General features: G+C 46.6%; 2 protein-coding genes across 10 annotated transcripts in view; one reads left to right on the top strand and one right to left on the bottom strand.

Annotated features, from left to right (window-relative positions):
- INTS9 (integrator complex subunit 9) overlaps nt 1-16,937 on the bottom strand; it is a 60,766-nt gene extending 43,829 nt beyond the window's left edge. Inside the window, exons 1-6 of the mRNA XM_040059955.2 lie at nt 16,828-16,937; nt 12,223-12,350; nt 7,938-7,998; nt 5,696-5,758; nt 1,724-1,863; nt 4-90 (exon numbers count right to left, since the gene is read on the bottom strand). Coding sequence (XP_039915889.1) covers nt 4-90; nt 1,724-1,863; nt 5,696-5,758; nt 7,938-7,998; nt 12,223-12,350; nt 16,828-16,836 — 488 coding nt within the window. The 5' untranslated portion in view covers nt 16,837-16,937. The remainder of the gene's footprint in view (nt 1-3; nt 91-1,723; nt 1,864-5,695; nt 5,759-7,937; nt 7,999-12,222; nt 12,351-16,827) is intronic.
- Nucleotides 16,938-17,259: 322 nt separating this feature from the next.
- HMBOX1 (homeobox containing 1) overlaps nt 17,260-23,013 on the top strand; it is a 117,924-nt gene continuing 112,170 nt past the window's right edge. For 3 of the 9 annotated variants that reach the window (XM_040059616.2, XM_040059620.2, XM_040059615.2), the window contains exon 1: nt 17,261-17,438. The gene's annotated coding sequence lies outside the window, so the exon portion shown is untranslated. Of the gene's footprint in view, nt 17,439-17,537; nt 17,588-17,842; nt 17,864-23,013 lie in introns of those variants that run through there. The other 6 variants (XM_040059619.2, XM_040059611.2, XM_040059622.2 and 3 more) reach the window with 5 other exon arrangements.

The raw sequence follows: 23,013 nt of genomic DNA, 5'->3' as shown, positions 1-23,013 counted from the left end.
TACCTTTGCACCTCCTTGTTCTTCCACATGGAGGCAGACTGAGCCTTTGGCACGCGTTCAATGGAATTCACCAGCTCTTCCATGAGGAGCCTGAAAACAGAAATCAAACCTAAATTAGCGCTGCCTCCTCTCACACAGGACAGAACTTCGGCCCAAATCTTTCCAAAATGCCAGAGAAGCTGTAACACACGGAGGGGTTCTTCCCACAGAGGCCATTTCCAGCAGTGCCCCTGTTTCTCCACGGAGTGTTTCCAATTCCATCTGCTTGCAACAGAGGAGGATGTGGCCCACTGGGTTATGGGCCATTTGGAAAGTGCAAGATAATTCCTTCATTACTGACTGCTTGTGATATGTCAAATGAGACAAAACACACACCAAAAGCTCCTCAGCTGATGCCTGTTTATCACTTAGGGAAACCAAGCATGCTGTCAGAGTGAACTCTCCACATCTGCCAGCGCGTATTTGAGACAGGAAAAGGTGTCAAGCGTTAGAAATTGTCACTGCAGATCACCCTGCCCAAAACTAAACAGCGTTTGGGATTGTGAGCAGGCTTTCCCCTGTGGTTTGGAGCAGAAGGACAGCATCTGGAATGATTTGGGACAGGGAGAACCACACCAGTGCACTCTCCCACAAGACTGTGCTTGTTATCTCCAACTCTGCACCAGCAAAGCCCAGAGGTCTACTGCTCGTTCATATTTACACAATTCCTTTCACCTACAAGGGCCTTCAGTTTCTGTTTGTTCTCACACAATGGGGGAATTACTCTGGCATGGGAAGTTTGCACAGGACCTTCAGTGGACAAAGATTCCTGCCCTAAAGTGCTTAGAGAGTAGTCCACATAGGAGGGCCTAATCTGGCTCCTAATTACTGAATGTGGCAGCTCTGCAGGAGAGAGGAACAGAGCTCAGTGCCACTTAGGCCTCACCAAACCTGCAGCGTTTGGTGCTGACCCATCCAATCAACAAGACAATTCTGTAGGAATAGACTGGCAAGTTTGATGATTATTCTGGCTTTGACTGCATTGCCATGTCTTTTTCTACCTCAGTCTCCTATTTCTGCCATTTTTCATAGTGCTTCTGCCTGGAGTTCAGAGCTCACGTAGTTCAGCTGTCATTTCAGGTGAGGTCAGCTTGAATTCCTTTCCATGGAGTGGAAGGAAGTGTGATTGTATGGAATAGTAAAATCCTAGAATGGTTTGGGTTGGAAGGGACCTTGAGGATCATTTAGTTCCAACCCCTGCCATGGGCAGGGACACCTTCCTCCAGACCTGGTTGCTCTGAGTCCCATCCAACCTGGCCTTGAACACTTCCAGGGACTGGGCAGCCACAGCTTCTGTGGGGAGCAAGTCCAGTCTTCTGACTGGGAAGACTCCTTTTGGTCAAGGGGAAGAGAGAAGAGCAGGAGAGCTCTTTGATACACAGTTTTTGAAGGTCTCAAGTTGCCTATACGGCAATTACTGAGGCGTCCCAGCCCACTCAAATTCCACTGTCCCACATCTATGGCCTGGACTCAACACAAAGCACCTGCTGGAAACGTTGATGGATCCAGCGGTTGGGAAACATGGAGTTAACACATTTGTAGCACTAAGGACTTGGCTGGGGTTCAGCTCCTCCCTGAAAGCCTCTTGGGAACATTAGACACCGTTCCTCTCCCCACACTGTCCCGTACACCTTCTGCTCAGCAGCAATGAAAGAGGAGCAGGGAATATGAAGGGGTTCTTTACCTCCCAATTTGAACAGTGGGCTCGGTGGCATAAACTGTTCCAGTGAATCCTGTGTGCTCTGTGATGTAGGGCAGGGCCATCATGCAGTGATAGTTGGAGATCAAGATTACATCCACTGTGGAGAGGTCAAGCAGTTCAGTCTGAAAACAGAGCAAAGAGATAAGCAACTTGTAACCCTTTCAGGCAGTTTAATAAATGGCAGAAAAACTTCTTATCCTATCTTTTAGAACTTTATTGCAGGAATGTAACTGGTTTATAAAAGCATGTCTCAGCTGTGGCAAAGATTAATGCTGTCTTTAAATTAATAAGATTTCTTTTAAAAGCCCCCTAAAATTATTCCGTTCTCCAACCTGGAAAGGAAACCACGTCCTGGGTTATTGTGTCTTTCAGATGATGAAATGGCTGCTGTTATGAGGTCCATGATTACTTTACTTTGATCAAAGAATTGATGTGTGCACCTCCTTAAGGAGGAAGAGACACCAAAACCTCTCCAGCAGCGATTTAGGGTGTCTCATATCTTTTTTTATGCAGCACATCATACTGTACCCCAATAAAGAGATGAATGAAGATCATATTTTTTCATGTGGTCAAAAATAATCCTCATATTTTCCCAAAGTAAATGCTTGCCATCTTTATCCTTCACATTTTCTACATCAGGAGATGAAGCCCATTCACAGGCTACAATAAAATGGATGGGTGGGCCCAATTCGTTTTGATGTGACAGTTTAGACAAGAGTTCTGAGAATGAAAGAAGATTTCACACACTGTTAAAAGAATTTTAATTAGAAATATTTACTGGTAATGCTATAACACAAATGGTGTCAAGTCAGAAATTTACAAGATTACTGACCTCTAACACAGTTATTATGGAGCAGCTAATGGAATTCAACACTCATCAAGCACATATTATCTGATTACAAGGCTTGGTCCAGCAATTTGAATAAAAAAGGCAAGAAAGTAGGTCACTCTGCTTTGCAGAGGGCTGACACAGTGCTCTGGTGACAAGCTGCTTAACTCCTCCGAAGCGCTCATGGTTTCAATCCATGATCACAGCTGATGTCGGAGCAGTGATCTCCCAGCTGAGAACAGGAGGTGAAACACCAAACTCAGCTCCATGACAGAGCACTTTTTATCTTCCTGGGCTTCCAGGCAGGAACACTCTCCCTGCAAGGGATCAAAGGATGCCTGCTCCTGCCAAAGCTTGGATTGTCCATGCCTTGGTTTTCCGCTGTGTCCAGACTGTACAGGATCAAGTTCTTGACTGGTTTGGGTGGGAAGGCACTTAAAGACTGACTTGTTCCACCCAGGGACATCTTCCACCATCCCAGCTTGCTCCAAGCCCCGTTCAACCTGGCCTTGGACACTGCCAGGGATCCAGGGACAGCCACAGCTTCTCTGTGCCAGGGTCTCCCCACTCTCCCATGGAACAATTCCTTCCCAATATCCCATCCATCCCTGCCCTCTGGCAGTGGGAAGCCATTCCCTGTGTCCTATCCCTCCATCCCTTGTCCCAAGCCCCTCTCAAGCTCTCCTGGAACCCCTTTATGCTCTGGGAAGGGCTCTGAGGTCTCCCTGGAGCCTTGCTTTTTCTCTTCTCTCCTCTTCCTCTTCTCTTCTCTTCTCTTCTCTTCTCTTCTCTTCTCTTCTCTTCTCTTCTCTTCTCTTCTCTTCTCTTCTCTTCTCTTCTCTTCTCTTCTCTTCTCTTCTCTTCTCTTCTCTTCTCTTCTCTTCTCTTCTCTTCTCTTCTCTTCTCTTTTTTTTTTTTCTCTTCTCTTCGTGAGCACCCCCAGCTCTCAGTCTGGCTCCAGAGCAGAGGGGCTCCAGCCCTGAGCTGAATCCCAGCCCAGGAGAGTCACCAGGGGAATACAGACCAGCACTTTCCAGCCTTAAGCATGCCACATCTCAGCACCCTAGAAGCATTTACTGATAGGATGAAAAGGGTGTCAAAACCAAAACAAAGTGAAATCTTCCCTGGGGCTTGCTTTAGTGATCTCACTAAAGTGCCTTTGGGCTGAAGAGGCTTAAAAATGTTTCTTGCATGTGAAGTGAGAGAGTAGAAGGTTGCCAAGCGAAGAGAGGGCTGCACCCTGCACTCTGACATGTGTGAGAGTACTCTGCTGCCCAGACAGCCTCTCATCACCTTGTGGCTGCTGGATTAGATCCAAATCGTGGCTTGCTTTGGCAACGGTGCTCTGGAAGCGATACCGAGATTCTCTGGCTAACTGCTCCTGCAGACAAGTTCCTTCAAAAGAAGTGGCATGGAAGGAGACAAAGTAAAAGCTTCTTGTACACAAGCTCCCTCTCTTCCCATGTTGCCAAACAGCAGCAACATTTCCACTCTGTTTGGAGCTGGCCATGACTCCTCAACCCTGAACTTCCTGCAGACAGGTGAGCTCAAGGTGTGAGCCGGGTATCACAGCAGATCTCTTCCCAGTGCTCATGGAGATGTGGCATCTGCTGGGAATTTGGGGAAACACCTGAGAGGACATTTTTTAAGTCCCTGCAATGGTGATGTGCAGTTGGTTGCCATCTTCTGGTTGTAGGATGGGCTGCTGGGAAGTAGCTTTGTGCAGTGGTAACAGGAGTAAAGTGAAGCAGTGGCTCCCTGTCTGTCATATTTAGAGCTACTACATGTGGGTATCTTCCAGCCCAAAGTAACCAGAAAGTCTGGCTGAAGCACCCTAAACCCCAGCAGATAATCAGTCCAAAGAGAATCCAGCACATGAACCCTCTCCTTCCCAAGATCTGGGCCATAATGGCACTTTCTACACACACAGATGCTTCCCACATTCCTCAGTTTCACAGGACAGTAACCAAAAGACTCACAAGAACCCAGAATTATTGGGCTGGTCTTTTTTGGTGTGTCTTTTTTGGATTCTGACACTTCCAGTTGGGTTGGAATGGTTGTAATCTGTTGGAACCACTTGCCAAAACCAGTATCAGAGCTGCCCACTTGTTTGGAAGAATCAAGACGCCAAGAGTGATGCCAGAGGTGTGTTCCAGGGGATCCACACATGGGAACAATATTGCCAGAACCTCAGCAAGCTGACAGCAACCTTCCAAGAGTGTTTTGTGCTTCCTGTCTGCAAGGTCAGGCAGAAAGGGAAAAAAAAAAAAAAAAAAAAGCTGCCCAAAAGCAATTGTATTTGTCTTTGAAAGACAGAGAAAACATCCCAGCATGAAATGAAAGAACTGATGTTATCACACTCTGAACACACTGAGGAAAAGGGAAACTATTCCCATGCTACTCTCCATCATTCATCCCCATCTCTCTCTGCTCAGTTTTTACATCCTCAGTTCTCCTACAGCAGTCCCCTGCCCCATCAGGTTACTCCAGGTAATCCAAACATCTTCAATAGTCTTGCTTGCTTTTTCTAAATCCAGAAATTCCAGTAAAAACCAGCTTGAGCAGCCACGTGCAGCAATGTCTGTGGATACGAAGGCCCAGTTCACCCCTCAAAGAGGCTGTAAAAGTTTTTCACCTGAAAGTGCTGCTGGCAGAAGTGCAGCCCAGCAGAGCCCAACCTGGCTTAACCACAGGGAGCTCCACTGGCATGTCCTGCATCTGTGGTGAGACAAGAGCAGCTCTCCTCGCCCTCATGCCCTGCCCTCATCTAGATCAGCACACGGATCCTGTCAGTCAGCCCAGCTCAGTCAGGTTGTCTTTGAAAAGCCCCAAAAAAGGGACAGCTCAGTCTTATTCTTGTGTCAGATATTTGCTCAAGGAGGTCTTCCATGCCTCCCAAAACCAGGGTTGAAAAGGGTTGTTTCCATCCTTTTTCCAGTGTCATAGAGCCTGGAGGCACCTTAACAGCACAAAGTTTTAGCAGCATTATTTACTGAGTATTTATAAATTAGCAGGAACCTGATAACAACAACAACAACAATAATAATTATTATTATTATTCAACAAGTTTCTCCCACGTGATTGAACGGAGTCAGATTTGCCAGTAAGGCCTTGAACAAACTCACCTCTGGTAAGCAGAACTCAGGCACAGAGTCTACAAACACGTGGCCAGAGCACTCCTTCAGCTCCTGTAAAGAAACCAAAAACCAACACACCAACAGAGGAGACACAAAAATACAACACAGTGTTACTCCAAGGCCGCACATTTTGGATTTTCCAGACTTTTTTTATCACAGGTTATTTCCAGCCCTTTGTTACAGGATATTTATCCCCCTTCTAAACACGATTTGGTGCAGGCTGATCTGCTGAAATTGCTTTCATGCCAGATGAGGCTGCTTGGTACCTGAAGGGATCAGATCCTCCTTGGGAAGGACAGAGAGAGAACTCTGGTAGGTAAAGAAAGATCCTTGGTAACCACCAGGAAGGTAAGTCTGGAATTTACTTTTGGTCCCAAATAACACCCAACCTCTTCTGTCTTATCAGAACCTAAATACAATTTATAGCCCCTGTCTCAGAGTGTTTGATGAAACAACTTTTGGGGATCTAATCTCCACATGGCACTTTTTGTTAAACGCTATCCCCTATTTTCTCCCTCTTTATCAAGGCCGACATCAAAAACTTTTGTCACATGAAAAGTCACGTTCTTCAGGGTGGAACAAAAATATTCCCACCTCTACTCCTAGCACAACTCACAGGCTCCCTCCCATCCACCCTGCCTTCTCTCCTGTCCCAAAGCGAGTGGTCTCAGCCAGCTTCAGACTGACAGAATTAAAGATTGAATCCAATTCTTAATAATTACAGTGCACCTGCCAACTAATAACGAATGAGCAATTACATCTAGTGGCAGAAGTCTCCTAACCTCATCTCAGGGGAGTTCAAAATGATTAAAAGTAGATCACAGCACATTTCAATGCCTCTCCAGGACTGAAGTTTTATAACTGAGTGCTGTAACAGGAATGTCCACCCCACATGATAAAACACCCCCCTTTGACTCCTTCCCTTGCCTTTTTCCAGCATGGGTCAAAGAATTTACCATTCCAAGCACTTACAGTGGTCAAGGTGAAGTTAAGTGATGCTGCCTTTGGATTTTTAACATTATTTCCATTGCCACTGTGTGAGTTTGGAGGTTTCTCCCAAGCACACACTGCAGCAGCAGCATCCCAGAAATTTAAATATATTCCAAATGAAACTACAGTGACACTCTGTCCATTCTTTGGAGCTCTGACACCAAAGCTGGGGCTCAGGAGACACCAATTCCAGGGAATTCAAACTGAGCAAGTCCATTTTTGCCCCTGAGCCTCTGCAGCCCTGCAACTGCCAGTTAGCAAGTGCTCTGAATAGAGCTGTTACTATTTTACCAACAGAAATGCTGCCTGCACAGTTTCTTTTGTCTCCAATGAGAAGAAAAATCGGGTCTTTAATCTATGATCTTCAGCTCCCTTGTCTGTAAAAATCAGATCAATCCATTTTGTCCACCTCAAAGTCCCCTACAAAAGCAACTATTATCACTGTTTCCTTTAATGTTCCCATAGTCAGAGAATAGTCTATTAAGCATTTTCTCCGCTGGTACCTATTGCTGCCCACATTTGAAATGTATCTGCCTATTTTAATAACATCTGACATATTTTTGTGTTCATTGTTCCCCTATGGCAGATCAAGCTGGCCGCCGCAGTGCCAAGTTTTGGTTGAAGCCTCAGATAAATTCTGCCTCCAAAAACTGATGGAATGAAAAGAGGGGAAAAAAAAAAGAGCAATTCCGTGTCTCTCATGCCTCTGAGGAAGTTCTGTGTCTTAGAATCAGGAGGCTGGAGATAATATCCACCCTGCTACGTCCAGCAGCAGAACACATGTTGATTTCAGAGGCCAAAGCCATGCTTTTTCTCTCTGAGGGACCTCCCATAGGCAAACCATTGCTTTTCTCATAGTTCTGCCTGAAAAAGGGTAGGAAACCAACCTCATTTATAGGCCTGCTCCGAAGCCTGTCAGAAAAGTGAGACACTGGAATAAAAGGCACTCTAAGAAGGCGAAGCACTATTATTTATGGAGCTCCACGAAATACAAAAATATTCACACTGACGACTTGCGCACTTTAAGCGGATCTTTTTATCATCTAGGCTACCTCTGAAGCCTGAGAGTTGCTATTAGCATTTTGTTTCAAAACGTTCTGCTCTGCAAGGACATCCTGGCTGGTACACAGAGAAACCTTTGGGATGAGTCAGCGTGGAACGCTGCTCCTGCAGCACCAGATCCCAACCTGTCAGGTGGCTTTTTTGCACGGCAAGAAAATTCCAACCGTCGCCCCAGTACCTTGTCCAGAAACGTGCTTCCATCTTTCAAAACCCAGCCGGGAAGTTTGGACAGCCTGGGGCTGCGGAAAGAAAGAAGAAAAACCATTGCAATATGAACTGAATTATGATCAGTGGCTAAGCACAGACCCTCTACTCGGTGTCATACAGGCAGAGAACACCATTCCTGTCTCAGGCAAGGAACAGTCCCAATAAAACACACTGACAGTTTCACCGTGATAAAGTGTTCGCCAAAATGACTTTTACAAATCATGATGATGACAGTCACAAGTAAAAAGAAATAAGAGGATGAGGCATGCAGGGGGTTTTTAGTCATTTATGGTGAGGATTTTTAAAAAGGCTCAGCGCTGCTGAGTTCCCCGTGGTGAAACTGGATGAATAAACAGAAGTTAGGGCAGCAACAAACTCTGCGCTGGAAACCACACAAAAGCGCCATAAAACTGTTCTGGGACAGAGGACAACAGACAAATATTCCCATTAGCAGCGGCAGGGAAAGACTGATGCTCTGGACTAAGTCATTTATAGACACAGGTTGGGATTTTATATCCACATAAACCATGGTTTCGTGCCTGGGTGTCACCCTGAAGACCCACACCAGCAGCTGTACAGGACACAGGGGCAAGGAGGCTTTGCTGTGAGCTGCAGGCTCTAAGCAAGAGCAGAGCCCCTTTTTCCATTGTTTCAAATGCTAATAAAGGGATTTAAAGGGAGACATTGCAATTCTGAGTTTACAGCAGTAATGGCTGCAGCACTTCTTGCTACCATAACTGAGAGACTGATTTATATTTCACAGTGACATCTGACTCTTGTGCGAGCCTACACAACTTAGCTCTAAACCCGCTCTCTGCCCAGACTGAGGCTTATTTACACAAATCAAAAAAAAAATTGAGTAAACAGGAGAATTGAACCCACCTGAAACAAAACCCTGCAACAACTTCAGATTTGGACACAGAACCTGGTTGCAATGCATTTTGCCAGTGCTGTGCAGTAATCTCTGCAGACAGGCATGTTTATATCCTAAAAGGGCTTTCAAATTCAACATTTTGAAAATAGGAAGTGATTCAAGGGCTTCGAGGAATGCTGTGTTTAGACTAACAGCAGTACAAAAGAACAAATTCTGACACCCCAGTAAGTCACAAGGAAAGAAAAAGGGGAAACCCAAGAGTCAAGGAGTGAAGACAGAAGGTAAGAGGTGAGAGCAGGAGGATCTGTCATGGAGAAGCTGTGCCAGAGAAGGGCAATTCCCTTCTGAGGATAAAGGGCAATGCTGAAGAAGTCTGATGGTAGAAAAGATGAAGTGGCTAAATGTGCTCCCCAGTGGACTGTTCAAAAGCACAATTTAGGAGCAGTGGTTTGGAGACTGAGGGGACTGAGTAGAATTGGTGCAGCAAGGCTAAAATTCAGAGCTATGGAGAAAGAAAGAACAAACCACTCTAATATGCAACAACTCTGACAGACAGAGGAGGAGAGGACAGGAACCTTGGTTGGAAGGGCCACCTGGAAGGCTGCAGTCCAACATCTCAACACCAGCACAAGGTCAGGGCAGTGGCTTGTGCCTTGCAAATCCTTGCATCCATTTGTGGTTTCAGCAGCACGAGGCAGAGCAGAATGAACTTTACCTGTCCTACTCCCAGTAATTTAACCTAGCAAGAGTTTTGCTTTATTCATGATGAAAGAGCACTAAACTGGCATCCACTGAGGAGTGAAGAGTCAGGGGAGGCAAAATGAGCAGGTGTGTCTTGTGTGTGGCTGAACACAGGACAGAAAGGACTCTTTACCTTGAAGCCAAGAAGCAATACAGCTCCTCCTGACATAGTTTTGACATTGTAATAGAGTGATTGATTAAGCCAAAATAGCTGGAACTGTCCCATAAATAATGTGAGCAAGTGTGTCATGGCTAGACAGGAAAGGTTAAGAGCTTCCCACATGTTCATTTCATCATTTTGCATTTGACCTTGGTACAGGGGAGAAAACTCCAGTTGACAAACCTCCTTTAAAGTTATAAAGGAGGAGCATAAAGAGTTGGGCAGCTGCAGGCGCTCAGCACATGCTCCATGGGCTGGTGAGAACAGGGAATTCCATCTCCAGGGCAAAGGGGAATCTAAATACCTTTGCACTGGCACTTCTTTGAAGAGCAAAGAACTCTAAAAAATGCCCAGTCCCTTTAACGCCACAAACACTGCAGCACTTTCCTCTCTTACAGATTAAAGCACAGGCTCTCAAAATATTTGCTCAAGGAGGGCAGGTACGACACAGGATTGAGTTGTGTAGCAAAGATCCTCTGTAATATCACACATTTGGGCAGCTTTGGAGAGCACATACTGAGATCTGTATAATCTGAGGGGTTCAGGGATCCTGCTGGAATCTCATGCTAAAGACAGCAGAGGGAAGCACGGCTCCTGTTGGGTTAAGGTCTCACTCATGTCAACCTCCAAAAAGCACATCTGGTTCTGGGAGGACACAGCTGGTGAGACCCCCAGATCTGACAGACCTGTGCCCAAATTCCTCAGGCAGTCAGTCCTTCCTGTCACCTTACCTGGCATCTGATGACAATGTCAGCTCTCTGTCACCCCATGTTATGTTGATAACACACATCTGAATTTAAGAGGTGTTTGGACATCACGGTAATGGACTCCTAATCTCTAATGGTACAACTGTGAGTACTACAGAGATAAGGACTTTGCAGTGGCAGCCACATTCCTCCTCACATTTCTGACTTATTTCCACAACTCTCTGCAGGACACCTGGTTTGCAGAGGAGATCAATTACTTGCCCAAGTCCATGTGCTCAGGCCAATCCTTGCTCTAAGGGGTGTTCAGTCACCTCACCGACAAGATTGATTGGATTTAAATCCAAGTGTTTGCTCCGATTCCACTGGGCCATCAGGGGTCAAATCTGACATCCTCTCTTATTGAGTTTGAGTCATTTTAGTACCCACATTCTGGAGGTGCTTGGGGAATTCCAGGTTGTGACCTGCAATTTGGCTGCTCATTCCCAGGGTCTGCTATCAGCAGACAAAGCTGCCACATCCCAGGGGAAGGCTGATTCCTGCCGCTCTCAAGAACCTCTTAAGCCTTCGTTCGATCACCTCATTTTGCTACTTGCTCCTCTCTGAATTTCCTTTTTTTTTAGAGGGGGTGGGAGAAAGTAAATGCAAGGCAATTCTGTCTGTACCTGGATTTCCAAAATCTGTTGGATCTGTTCAAAATCCATTACTGCACCAGTTGTTGCAGTCAGCAGTTGCATTATGGAATGGGACAAAAATTGACTTTCACACTGATCCCTCTGAGGGCATCTGTTGCCTCTCTACAGCAGATCCTGAACTCCACGTTCTTGCAGAACAATGCACACATTGTCTATTCCTTTCCTTTCCTCTCCAAAAAAATAACAAATCATAGGAAGTGCTGGACAAACTGCTTTAACCTCACTAGGTCACTTAGGAAACTCCCTTTTCCAATCGTTTTTCCCCCTCTCAACCAAGCCTTCCCTGAACCCAGAGTGTTCCTCACTTCTTTCCTTGTGGATCAAAGTTACCAAACGGCTTTTGAGAAAACTCCTCCTGCTTCCCATCACTGAGAGTGACTCATTCCCACCTTTCCAACTGCTAATTTTTGTCATTTATTCCATTTACACAAAACATGTCACCCTAACCGAAAATCCAAATCAGTCTAAAAACCTGGGGAAACACAACTTTGTAGCAGGGCGTAGAAAGGAGATAGCAGGATTCTGTTCTAGACTCTATTTTTGTTTCACTGCTGTTCCAATGTCGTGCCCAGCTGCATTGCCCTTTTATTTATTTAACTTTTAAAAGGGAACAATTATGCCATGCAGGCAACTAACAAGGACTGCAAAGTGCTATTTTTCTTTGCATTAGTCCGTGCTCTGAAGAGCAGCCCGAGAAGATGGTGGTTAAACAGGACTTGCTGGGCTCCACGCACTCCATCTCAGTTACCCATTTATCTCATCTTGCATGAAGAAGCCAGAAAGATGACAGATATGTGACCTCACTTGTGCTGAGCAGTTGCAGCAATACTTTACTGAAGCTTAGAATAAATTATCTAGAAAAACCAATCAATAAATCCATAAAACGTCTTCCGTCTACTGAGCCAAAGGACGTTATTTTGATAAAGAGAATTTTTAAGTGAACAAAGTCTATTTATGATATCAGACGATGCTGTTCATTTGTACCCATCCCCTCCCTCCTTCCAGTACACCATTTCAAGCACAGCACTCCAACTGCAACCCAAGAAGATGCAGACTAAGTGCTGACAGGCCACAGAACTCACCTCTGGACCAGAGGCAGCGGGAGGAAGTTGAGGGTAGATGTCATATCCAGCCCACAGTCCAGCATGATGGTGGTGGATTTGAACTTGAGCACATTGCATGGCAGGGTGGGATGTCCCGACAAGCAGTACTGGAAGAAGAATGAGGAGTTACTCAGAACCTTTCATAACATGACCCTTCCCTGTGTGCTGGGCAGTGGTGAAGCCACACCTCAAATCCTGTGTCCAGCTCTGGGCCCCTCGCTGCAAGGAGCTGGTCCAGGGAAGGGTCTGGAGGACCAAGAGCAGCTGAGGGAGCTGGGAAAGGGGCTCAGCCTGGAGAAAAGAAGGGTCAGGGGGGACCTTCAGGCTCTGCACAACTCCCTGACAGGAGGGGACAGTTGGGAGGGTCGGGCTCCGCTCCCAGGGAATAGGATGAGAGCACACAGCCTCTAATTGTGCCAGGGGAGGTTTAGGTTGGACATCAGGAAGAATTTTTTTGTGGAAAGGGTGGCCAGGCATTGGGAAGGACTGCCCAGGGAGGTTTGGAGTCCCCATCCCTGGAGGTGTCCAAGGAATGACTGGATGTGGCACTCAGTGACAAAGGTGGGGTCAGCCACAGGTTGATCGTGGAGGTCTTTTCTAACCTGAGTGATTCTGTGAATGGAGCTCACAAAGCTGCCTTTCCCCCCGTTTTTAAACACAGATCCTTACACATCAAAATAAAACATGATTTCCCATGAATCTGTGTCCCACAGCTGTGTGTACTCATTGAGATTTCCCCATGTCAGGGTATTAAGGGTCAGATTTTTTTCAGCTTTTTTGATCCTATGGGTTGAGTGGATAGCAAAGCTCTCCTCTCTGGTTTAGGACACATGCAGAATCTTTTTTTTTTTTTTTTTCTTGCAATCCCCTATTTTCCCCAAAAACCCAGGAAACCAGCTTCTTCCAAACTCGGTCCTCCTGGCAAAACTTGGCTAGAAAATTGGAAAATGACTCGAGGTGGACAGGGAGGCAGAGAAGCCCTGCAGGAACACAAGTTTTTATTTTGGTAAGAAACCTGCCCCAACAGCCCCTGCACAGGTGCAGCAGCTCTGGGACGAGTTCTCACCTGCTTTTTGTCTTGCTAAACACAAACAGGAAGCAGGAGGGACTGGGCAACCCCACCTGAATGGAAGGGTTTGTGTATCCAAACCCCAGAGGCTTTGCAAGCTTAATGAGCCGGTGAGAGCAGGTGATGTTGGGGGCACACGAGCATCATTGCGATGCAGCCACCTCCTGTCTGGAGTGACGAACATTTAACGAGGCACGGGAGCTTCCAGGGAGAACGGAACAGAAAGGTCAGCTTGAAAATGTGGGATTAGAGACTGAAGTCTGAGCAAAGCGTGGCCACCTCTGCGGGAGGGTTCCCCTGCTCCCAGGAGGGATTTTGCAGCTCCAGTCTCCCAAGTTCGGGCATCCGGCAGCACAGCTGCGCTCAAACTGGTGGTTTTAAATTCAAGGGTTTTTTTTCTTCGATGATGATTAAAAAATACCACTTTTTTTGGCCGTGCGCCGCTCTAAAAACAGACTCGGTCTTTTTCTAAGTCATTTATTTATCCCTTAAGCTTGTGTTCTACACCTCCCTCCACCAAATGGAAAAAAAAAAAGGAGATTAATAATTTCATTTTCTACTTCTGCTCACAATAATGTTAACAGAGGACTGCAACTGTCTGGATTAACGGCCCTCAAGGAGTCTATTTACATACATTCCTCAAAAATCTGCTTTAAACTGTATTTAAATAGTAAAACCGACTAAGCCCCAAATATTAAATTTAAAATATCACAGAGAGTTTTGTTTTAAATTCACAAAGCCTTAATTATTAAGGAGTTGCATCACATTTTGCCTTTGTTTTAGTAAAGTTTTAAAAAAATATGTAAAGCCAAACTGGTGAAGGAGTGAGGAATTCAGTTGGTTTATTCACAAACGTAACACACTCATGTGAAATTAAGTTCTCACCAGACCAGAACTTTGACAAATGAAGCTATAAATTGAAGTAAATAGAAAGAAATGAAGGGAAAAATAAGTTCTATTTTTGTAGCTTTTCAACTATTGGTAATTTAAAAAGGCAGTGAAATTATCACCACTTTTATCAGCAAAACATTTTCTTGCCTTTTTTTTTGAGTAGTATCACAACCCTGACACCTACGAGCTAACTGGAAAATCTTCCTTTTTTTCCTTCTTTAAAAGCAGCTGAAATGGTCTCTGTGGCTGTCATGCTGTGGTAAATGGATTCCTGGGATTCAATGGGTTCTTTCTACCAGATTCAAAGAAAGTGTCAGAAAAATAAAAAAAAAAGCAATTAATATTTTCTATACAGTGTTTGCACATGTGACATTGCTGGGCCTGCACCTCTGTTCGAATTTTAGATTAGGAATCCAGGAATGGGAGTGTTTGCACTATGTGTGTCTCTTTACACATTATAAATGTGATCATTTCCACATGGCTCATACTTTATTACTGTTTAAAGCAGATTCAGAGCTTTCAGTCGTGTTCCTGACTGGATTAAAATGCAATTTTTTTGTTGCAAGATTTGCTTGCTTCCAGCTTTATTCCCTTATGGCTGAAGGCTGGTGCAGCCAACACACAAAGGTGCCTCATCTCCTAACTCCAAAAGTCACGTAAAAAAAGACACAAACCACACAAAAGGTATAAATACGGCCACCTCACAGCTTTCCTGGCAGGATTTGCAAATTGTTTGAAGGTTTGGCAGTGAAACACAAAGGACCCACGTTGAGGGGCTGATTGCAGATGCTCAGGGCCTGGGAGAGGCAGGCTCTCCACAGATATCCCACTCCCACTGAGCATCTCATGGAGGGCAGAGTGACAGAGGAGAGAGATGCTGGCTCAAACTTGCAGCTCCAAAACATCCAGAGTTGTGCAGGTTAAAGGCAGAGCTTGGAACTCCAAGTGAAGCCAACAAATCCTGCAGTGCATCCCTCCAGTATTAGTATCGCATGCCAGCTTAAAATCTGGGGGGAAATGAGCACTAGGATCTGCCTGAGTCAAAGCAAATTTGAGTTTGTGGGAGTCTGACGTTTTCACTGGATTCTGAATGAGACCGGGAGTCAGAATTTCAGAATGGTTTGGGTTGGAAGGGACCTTGAAGCTCATCTTAACCCAACCCCTCTGCCATGGACAGGCAACATTCCACTAGTCCCTCACCTCCACCCTGTTCTTCCAACGTCAACCCAAATCTTTGAGAAAAGAGTATGAAAAGCATCTGACTCCTCTTTCCACAACCCCAAATTCTCCAGAAAATCTCTGGACACATCTCCAGAAAAATTATAAGGTGAAAAATCTCATAATTCCCAGTACCTGAATTTCAAAACAGGTCTAAAAATGCTCCAATACAGACTACAGTCAGTTTGTATTTCCTCTCCCTACACCTTCCCTCCCTCTGTCCCTATGCAAGACTCTAAACATTAAAAGAGCTCTGCATTTCCACTGGGGTCCTTATTTAAAGTTTTCCCAGTTTGCTTTTCCCCATTGAATTCTATCAGCCTCTACAATCACACCCAGAAGTTCTTGACTTTGCAGTGCTTGTCCCACTGGTAATATTCATTTCTGCACAGATCCTTACCACACAGGTAAGATTAAGAAGGATCAAGTTCCTTGACCACCCGCCTCTGGAATTAATTGTACACACTTCCATGGAGAGTGGTTTCTTACAAGTCTTAAAACAGCCCAGAATCCACATTTACTTCTGTGAAGCTTTCTTACAACACACTGCTCAGTCTCAAAATCAAGAGAATCTTAAAATGAATAATGGTGGCACTTCAGATTAAATAAATCAAATATTATGCTCAGGTATGTTGAAAACTGCTCAGGTTTTCACCTCCAGACCAGGAACGGCAGCCTATTATGTGAAACTGAAATTCCTCCTGTAAAACATAGTGGTGCCTGAATCCAAGGTCTCTAGGAAAGTTAAACAGCTCAAGAGAGAAGACCAATATCATGGATCATGTACTTTCTGACAGAAGACTGTAATATCAGAACCAAAATCCCTATCAGAAGCAAGGCGCACCCTTGGCAGGGTGATTTTTTTTTTATTAGTATCTCTCTGTATTATCACACTGCAGATAGAAAACGTCTTTATCAAATACCACAGGAATTTATTCACGTTCCTAGCAGAGTCCAGCAGAAGCCACACGTGCAGGGTGAAAGCTCCACGCCAGACGCAAGTTTAAGGCTAGGAAGGCTGAGAAACATTTTCTCCTTCTCGTCCAGAATCCTCCTAAGATTTGATCCCATCCAACACCTCAAACCCGGGCAACGGCCACCCCGCTCACCCTCCCCACTCAGGGCCGACCCCGCCTCCCCCACACCTCAGGGCCGACTCCTGCCCCTCTCTCAGCCCCTCCCCGCCCCAGTATCACCCCCTTTTCCCTCCGCCCCCCCCCCCCAACTCCCTCAGGATCAACTCCCCCCCTTTTCCCTCATCGCCCCCCCTCCAGCGCCTCAGTTTCCCCTCACGCCCAGCGAGGCTGAGGCTACGCAGCCCAGAGGCGACTCCGGGAGCCCCCCCGCCGCCGGAGGAAGGCCGAGCCCCCTCCCCGGCCTCATGGCCCCCCGCCCCGGGCACTCACCAGCTTCATCGTGTTCCCCGGTTCTATTTACCGGGACAATCCTGCCCCCCTTCCTGCCCACCCCGACGCGCCCCGGGGCACCACGGGCGTTGTAGTCCCGTCGCCCCTCCGCCCTGGATAACGTCATAGCCACCCGAGGCATGCCGGGAGTTGTAGTCCGCTCAGAGCTCAGCCCCGCCGCCCCATTGGCGCGCACGCACCCGCGGCACGCTGGGAGTTGTAGTCTTAGGGCCGCGGGTCTCCCCGTCACCCTGGGGAGGGGGGAACTACAAGTCCCAGGGTCTCACAGCTGCAGCAGGTGGGGGCTTGGATGTTGATATCAACATGGCGCTTGTCAGACAGACAAAGACAGTCGGTCTGGTGTGATTGAGCCAAAAAAAAAAAAAACAACCGGGGGAAAAAAAAAAAAAGAGAGGGAGCGGCAGGAGGAGCGCCGGGCGGGGAGGGGGCTGTGTCCTCGGGGGGCGTGGGGGGGCGGAGGGATTTTCCTCCCCCCCCCTATTGTTCTCGTCCCTCCGCGCCCCCCGTTAATCCCCCCTCAATCTGGGGCGGGGGGATCCCCCCAGTCCCCCCGGTCCATGGTGAGGCGGAGGCGCCGGCAGCGCCCAGAGGTGAGTGTCGAGGGGGGATACGGGGGGGGAGCGGCGGTGGCGAGGGGAGGGGGCGGGCGGGTGGGTGGGCTGGAGGGAGGGAGGGCAGTGGGAAGGGGTCCCCCCTCCGCCCGCAGCGCCGGGAGTCGCGCCGAGCCGGAGAGCGGGATGTGCGTGAGGGGGGCAGCCGGGGGCGGGCAGGGGTGGGCAGGGGCAGCCCCTCGGCACGGGCGGCGGAGTTGGAGCCGCGGCTTTGGGGGGCTCCGCGGGTGCCCCCGGATCGGGGGAGGAGGAGGAGGAAGAGGAAGGTGTCCCCGGGAGGCTGCAGCGGGAGGGCAGGGCACCTTTGGGGTTCGCTGTTCCTGCCATTTGTGTATTTATTCTAATTCCTCCCATCTCCCGGGTGTGGGGCACGGAGTGGCGGCCGCGGAGCTCCCTCAGCCTGGGTGGGTGCTGCGGTTTGGGGGTGTTCGGGTGTTGTTCGCCGCCGAGTTTTGGGGTGGGCTGGTGCGACCCCCGGCGCTCCCTGTCCCCGGGACCCCCGGGAACCACAGGGGAAGGAGAGAGGCTCCGACTTGCGGGGATGGAGCCAGGCACGGAGCCCCCTCGCTCTGCCGGGGTGTTCTGCCCTGGCTGGGGCTGTGCGAGGGCTCCAGGGGCTCCTTTTCGGGAGCTTTGTACCGGTGGAGGTCGGGGAACGGGGCTCAGGGGTGCCCCAAACCCCGCCGGCTCCCAGGGCTGCGAGATCTCTGGCAGCTGCCGAGGCTTCGGGAGGTTTTCGGGGAGGGCAAAGGCTTGAAACCCTCGAAGGGTGTCTGTTTGCTGGAGAGTTTAACATGGGAACGGGTGGGGGAGGAGGAGGACCCGGAGGGAAGTCATTCCCAAAATGTGCGAGGAGAGCTTGGGTGGGGTGTCAGACGCTTGTTTGTTTTCTACTTCTTGGGAAGAGGTGGGGAACGCGGGTAGGGGGGTAAATGCTTTTGTGTCCCGTGCCCGAGGTGGTTTTGGGTCAGAACGGTTTGACCGCAGGAGCGGTTGGGGGGAAGCGGCAGGGAATTCTGCTGGAGTGTTTGCCTCAGTTTCGGGGTTAAAACAAAACAGAGAGAGGAGAGTGTTTTTAGGTGCGGAATACACATCCGAGCCAGACCCCGCCGAGTTCTTCGACTTCAGTTTTGTCTGATGGGTTCTTTCCTTTTTTTTTTTTTTTTTTTTTTTTTTTTTTTTTTTTTTTTTTTTTTTTTTTTTTTTCCCCTTCTTTTTTTTCCCCTCCTAGTTGGTGGAGTGTGTCTTGGTATGTTTGCAGAACACTTCTTCGGAAGCATTTTGTTCTTTGCGATAGGTCTGGAAAAACCTTGGTTGGACGTGCTGTTTTTTTCCCCAGTTCTTTCGTGTCAGGGACATTAAAAAAAAAAAAAAAAAAAAAAAAAAAAAAAAAAAAAAAAAAGGCAAGCTCCTTTGGGGGGTGGGGAAGGAAGAAGGAAGAGGAAATGAAGGTTTAAGCATGTTTGTGGAATCGGGTCTGTCTCAATTTGTTCGAGTAACGCTGGGGGTGTGATTCGGTGGCTTTTAAGTACAAAACGTTTACGAGCAAAAAACTGGGGAGATTTAAACTTTGTAGGCAGGAAAGCGTTAAAGTGATGGCCGGGGAACGCGGATCTGGGAGGCACTACCTATGTCCTCCTGCTTCAAACTACTGGGGATGGAGGGAAGGAAAAAAGAAAAACACTGGGGAAAATGATCCCTACAATTTGCATGAGTGATGCCATGCAAAATACTGGAGCGAGGAATTTGTGCTCTGCAAACGATTTGTGGGCTGGAGAAAGCCTGAAGTGCCTGCTCGGGTCCCGTGATATGACTCGCTCATTTCTGCAGGGCTCATCAGGTACAGACTCTGCTTCCTTCCTGGGATGGTGCAGCTGGCATTTGATTTCCTCCATGGATGGGAGAGGAGGAGTCCTGTGCAGTTTTTTTCCCCGAGATGATTGCATTTTCTTTGGCCTTGCTGTACCCTGCCTCATTAGTAGGAACTGCATCTATACTTATTTACCATTATACCGTGTCCCTTGGGAAGCGGGGTGTAGTTTGGAGTAGGTATATATGGATTTATCACTCCTAACATTTTTTTTTTCCTCCCGTCATGCAAAGACCAAATCCGTCAACAGCAGAGAACAAACTTAATTTATTTCTGTGTTTTGCATCTCCCTTTTTACCATTTCTCTTCCAAACTGCTAAGAAAATGTCTCTGAGATGGGGAGAGGGGAGGAGGAAGAAAAGGATGGAAAATGCTGTCTGTGCAGGGATGCATTTGTTACCTGCATGTCCTGGAAGCACCGGGCTGGGGAAGGGCAGGGTTCATTTCTGCATGTGAAAACTGGGGTTTGGGAATGTTCTTTTACCTTTATGTGAAGATTATCCTTTAGCCCTGCACCGGCCACAACTTTTTCTGTCTGGTTGACAGAATTACCCGACGAGCCTGGGCAGGAGGCTGGGAACAAGGAACTTGTGTTTCACTCCGTGCTGCCTGTTCTTCCTCCCCTCGTTCCTTTAGCACCAGTGCAAGCACCAGAACAGGCATCAGCATTTTTACTCCTGTGTCATCCCACTGTTCCGAGCAGGTCTAGACGACATTGTGGTATGCAGACTGCCAGCTGGGTTACAGGAATGCTACCCTAGGTGAAACGGCAGGATTTTTAAGGAGGGGTAAGGAAATCTGGGAGAAAATCCTGTGTGAATGAGGCCTGGTTATCTCCAGAACTGCTTCACTGAGCGGTGTCAAGCAACGCCCTGGGTTTATTGACCTTTCTGGACAACGTGCATCTCTCTAGCATTGTGATTCTGATAATTCTGTGGAATCAGTAGCTGGTATCAGCTGCAGGAAGCTTATTTTTAAGGCAGTTTCTCTGTGGGTCTTACTGGTCTCTTACAAAAGGATATTAAAAGTTGATAGATGTGCAGTGTTTTGAAAACTAAATTATTATGAAGTATTTACTTTATAGTGATAATCCATAGGTTCACGGGAATGTTCGGTTTGTTTTTTCATTGCTGTCTGGATTTGGGAAAAGCGTGGGGCTCTGGCATTCATTTTTAAAACTAACTTACTTTTTAATAAAATGCAGTTTTATTAAGCATGACTGTCAGGAATTGTTCTGTCATTAACTTTTGGGACTGCTCTTTGTGTGTTGTGTGTCAGTGGGGCAGGGGTGAAATTTGGGTCTTTGGGTGGAGAATTGGGAGAATTAATGAAACTGAACCATGAGAAAGGAGGAAGCTGTACTGTTCCTTATACCAAGGGATCTGGGAAGATGTTTGGTTGTGTATGTTAGAAAACAAATGCATTTTCAGGAAACAACAGCACATTTTAATCTAAAGAAAGCAACTTGTGCTTCACAGTGATTTCTGTGCAGAGCTTTTAAGGACATTACAGAATGACAGGCTACAGTATTGGCATCTGTAGCAAATCTTTCTCATCTGCAAAGTTTTAGAATTTGGAATCAAAATACTGTCAGGTTAAGAATCTTCCTGCAAAAAACAGGTGCCTTTGTTTCTCCTGTCGATAACTTCATGCAGCTTTGATTCTAAAGTCCCTGAAGTTGATTTCACATTTTGCTGATTTTAACGGAGCGGGGATTGGATTCTGCATACATGTCCTCATGGGATTGAGCTTTAATTATACCTATGCTGATAATATGATCTTGTGGGTTATCAATGCAGTGAGACAAATGCTGTGATTACAGCGGGGTTTTTAGGACATAATGAGGAGAATTTGATTTTTTTGGGGGGTTGGGTCATCGGTCTAACTTGTAACCCTAAAGCTGATTTTATTTGTAAGATTAGTAATAAACTGTATTTTAACATTCTAATATTCCTGCATTGACTAAAGCTCCCTTCTGACTCATTAAATTAGGATTGCTGGGTAGCAAAGTGTACTAAGAGTTTGTATTTGAACACTCAGTCATGCAAACGGGTGGTGTGGTAGCTGTGAATGGCAATTCCCAGGGTTAATGCTAAAGATAAGTGTTTTGACAAATGCTTTTAATTTGGGGAACAATACAGGCAAGAATGACAGGATATGAAAAGAAAGTGCTATTTTTCGTCTCGCAGGTGGCAAACCAAGGTGTAGAGGGATCAGCTTGCCCAGGTTCCTACGGGGAGTCTGCAGCAGAACTCGCAATCAGTCTGTGATCTCAAGGGTTTGTCAGGGCTTTAATCAGTTTTTCTTCCTCCCCTCATTAATTGGCTAACTTTGACATTTTGAAAATAACATCTAGAGATTATTTCTCTTTTCTCCAGTTTCAAACTTTATCGCCTGAAGTTTTTTTTGTTTTGTTTTTTCATTTTCAGTCAAGCCTTGAAAACACAAGGTTGGAAAACTTGATCTGAGCAGCACCTCCCTGACATATGATACTACCTCCAAACAGCCCCTGACAAGTGAACCCTCTCATTGAAATCATGTGAGGAATTTTATTACTCAACTCTGAAGATCTTCTGGGGGAAAGGAGGTTGCAAACTATTAACTGTGTGGTCTTCATTGCAAGTTGTCAGATAAAACGCTCTTACGTATTTGAGGCTGTCATGTGGTCCACAGCCAGGAGTAGAGAATCCGCTTTGTAGTCACTGACCAGCTGAAAATTTCATCTTGTCACTGTGAGGAACACATTTATTTTTGTGTTGTGCCTGCAGATTTCCAGTGAATATATCCCTTTCTTTAAACATGCTCTTGGTTATATCCTTCCCCTCTCAGCTGAGCGCTTATACAGCGTTAGCATGTGGTCATATGAGCACGTGGAGAAGCTTTTATCCTTGATAACCTTAAAAAGTGTTGGGTTTGGGCAGCTCCTGTCCTTTGCTGTTGCACTGGGGTTTAGCAGAGGTTTGTTGTTGGTGCAGGCTCCCTGTGTGGCACTGCCGAGCACAGGGCTCGTGTCACAGTCTTGGAGCTGCTGCTGTGACAATTATGGCGTCGTAAAGCCCAACCTAATCAGGGCTGATCGATTTATGACCGTAGCTCCTCTGGTGGCCAGAGCAGCACAGCTCCAGTGGCTCCCACTGGATCGTTATGGCCAGGCCACTGCTCTCCTTTGCTGTTCCATGTTAAAACAATGCTTTGTACCTCTGTTTGTGAATCTCTAGAAGTGCTTGACCAGAGGTATTGGTGTTTTACAAATGGAGAAACTGAGGCATGAGGGCCAAGTGACTCACATAAGGTCACGGACCGAGGCAGCAGCACTTCAACGCAGGTGTCTCCTCCCCATCTGTTGCACTTTCCATCTGTGATATATTGATCTACAGTAACCTTATAAGGAATTTATTTGCTGGTCATCTGATATGGTCATTAAGAATATCTAAGTCCAGAGATTATTTTTTATGGTGATGGGAGGAGTTCCCACTGACTTCTGTGGCTCAACACTTCTCATCCTTACTTATTCAGTTACTTTTCTCTATTTTAAATCCATTATATTCCATCTCCCATCAGGTCGAAAGCAGACTTTCTCCCAGGACTATGAGGGATTCCCTTCTTTCTTGTACTGCTTTTCTTTTGCTTCATTCAGTAGGATTTTTTTTGATGTAGGACTTCTGATCTATCTCAGGAATGCAC

Source organism: Hirundo rustica, chromosome 3 (genome assembly GCF_015227805.2).
Source record: "Hirundo rustica isolate bHirRus1 chromosome 3, bHirRus1.pri.v3, whole genome shotgun sequence".
Classification (NCBI taxonomy): Eukaryota; Metazoa; Chordata; class Aves; order Passeriformes; family Hirundinidae; genus Hirundo; species Hirundo rustica.
The sequence above is the reverse complement of the archived record's forward strand: the minus strand, read 5'-3'. Positions and strand labels throughout refer to the sequence as shown.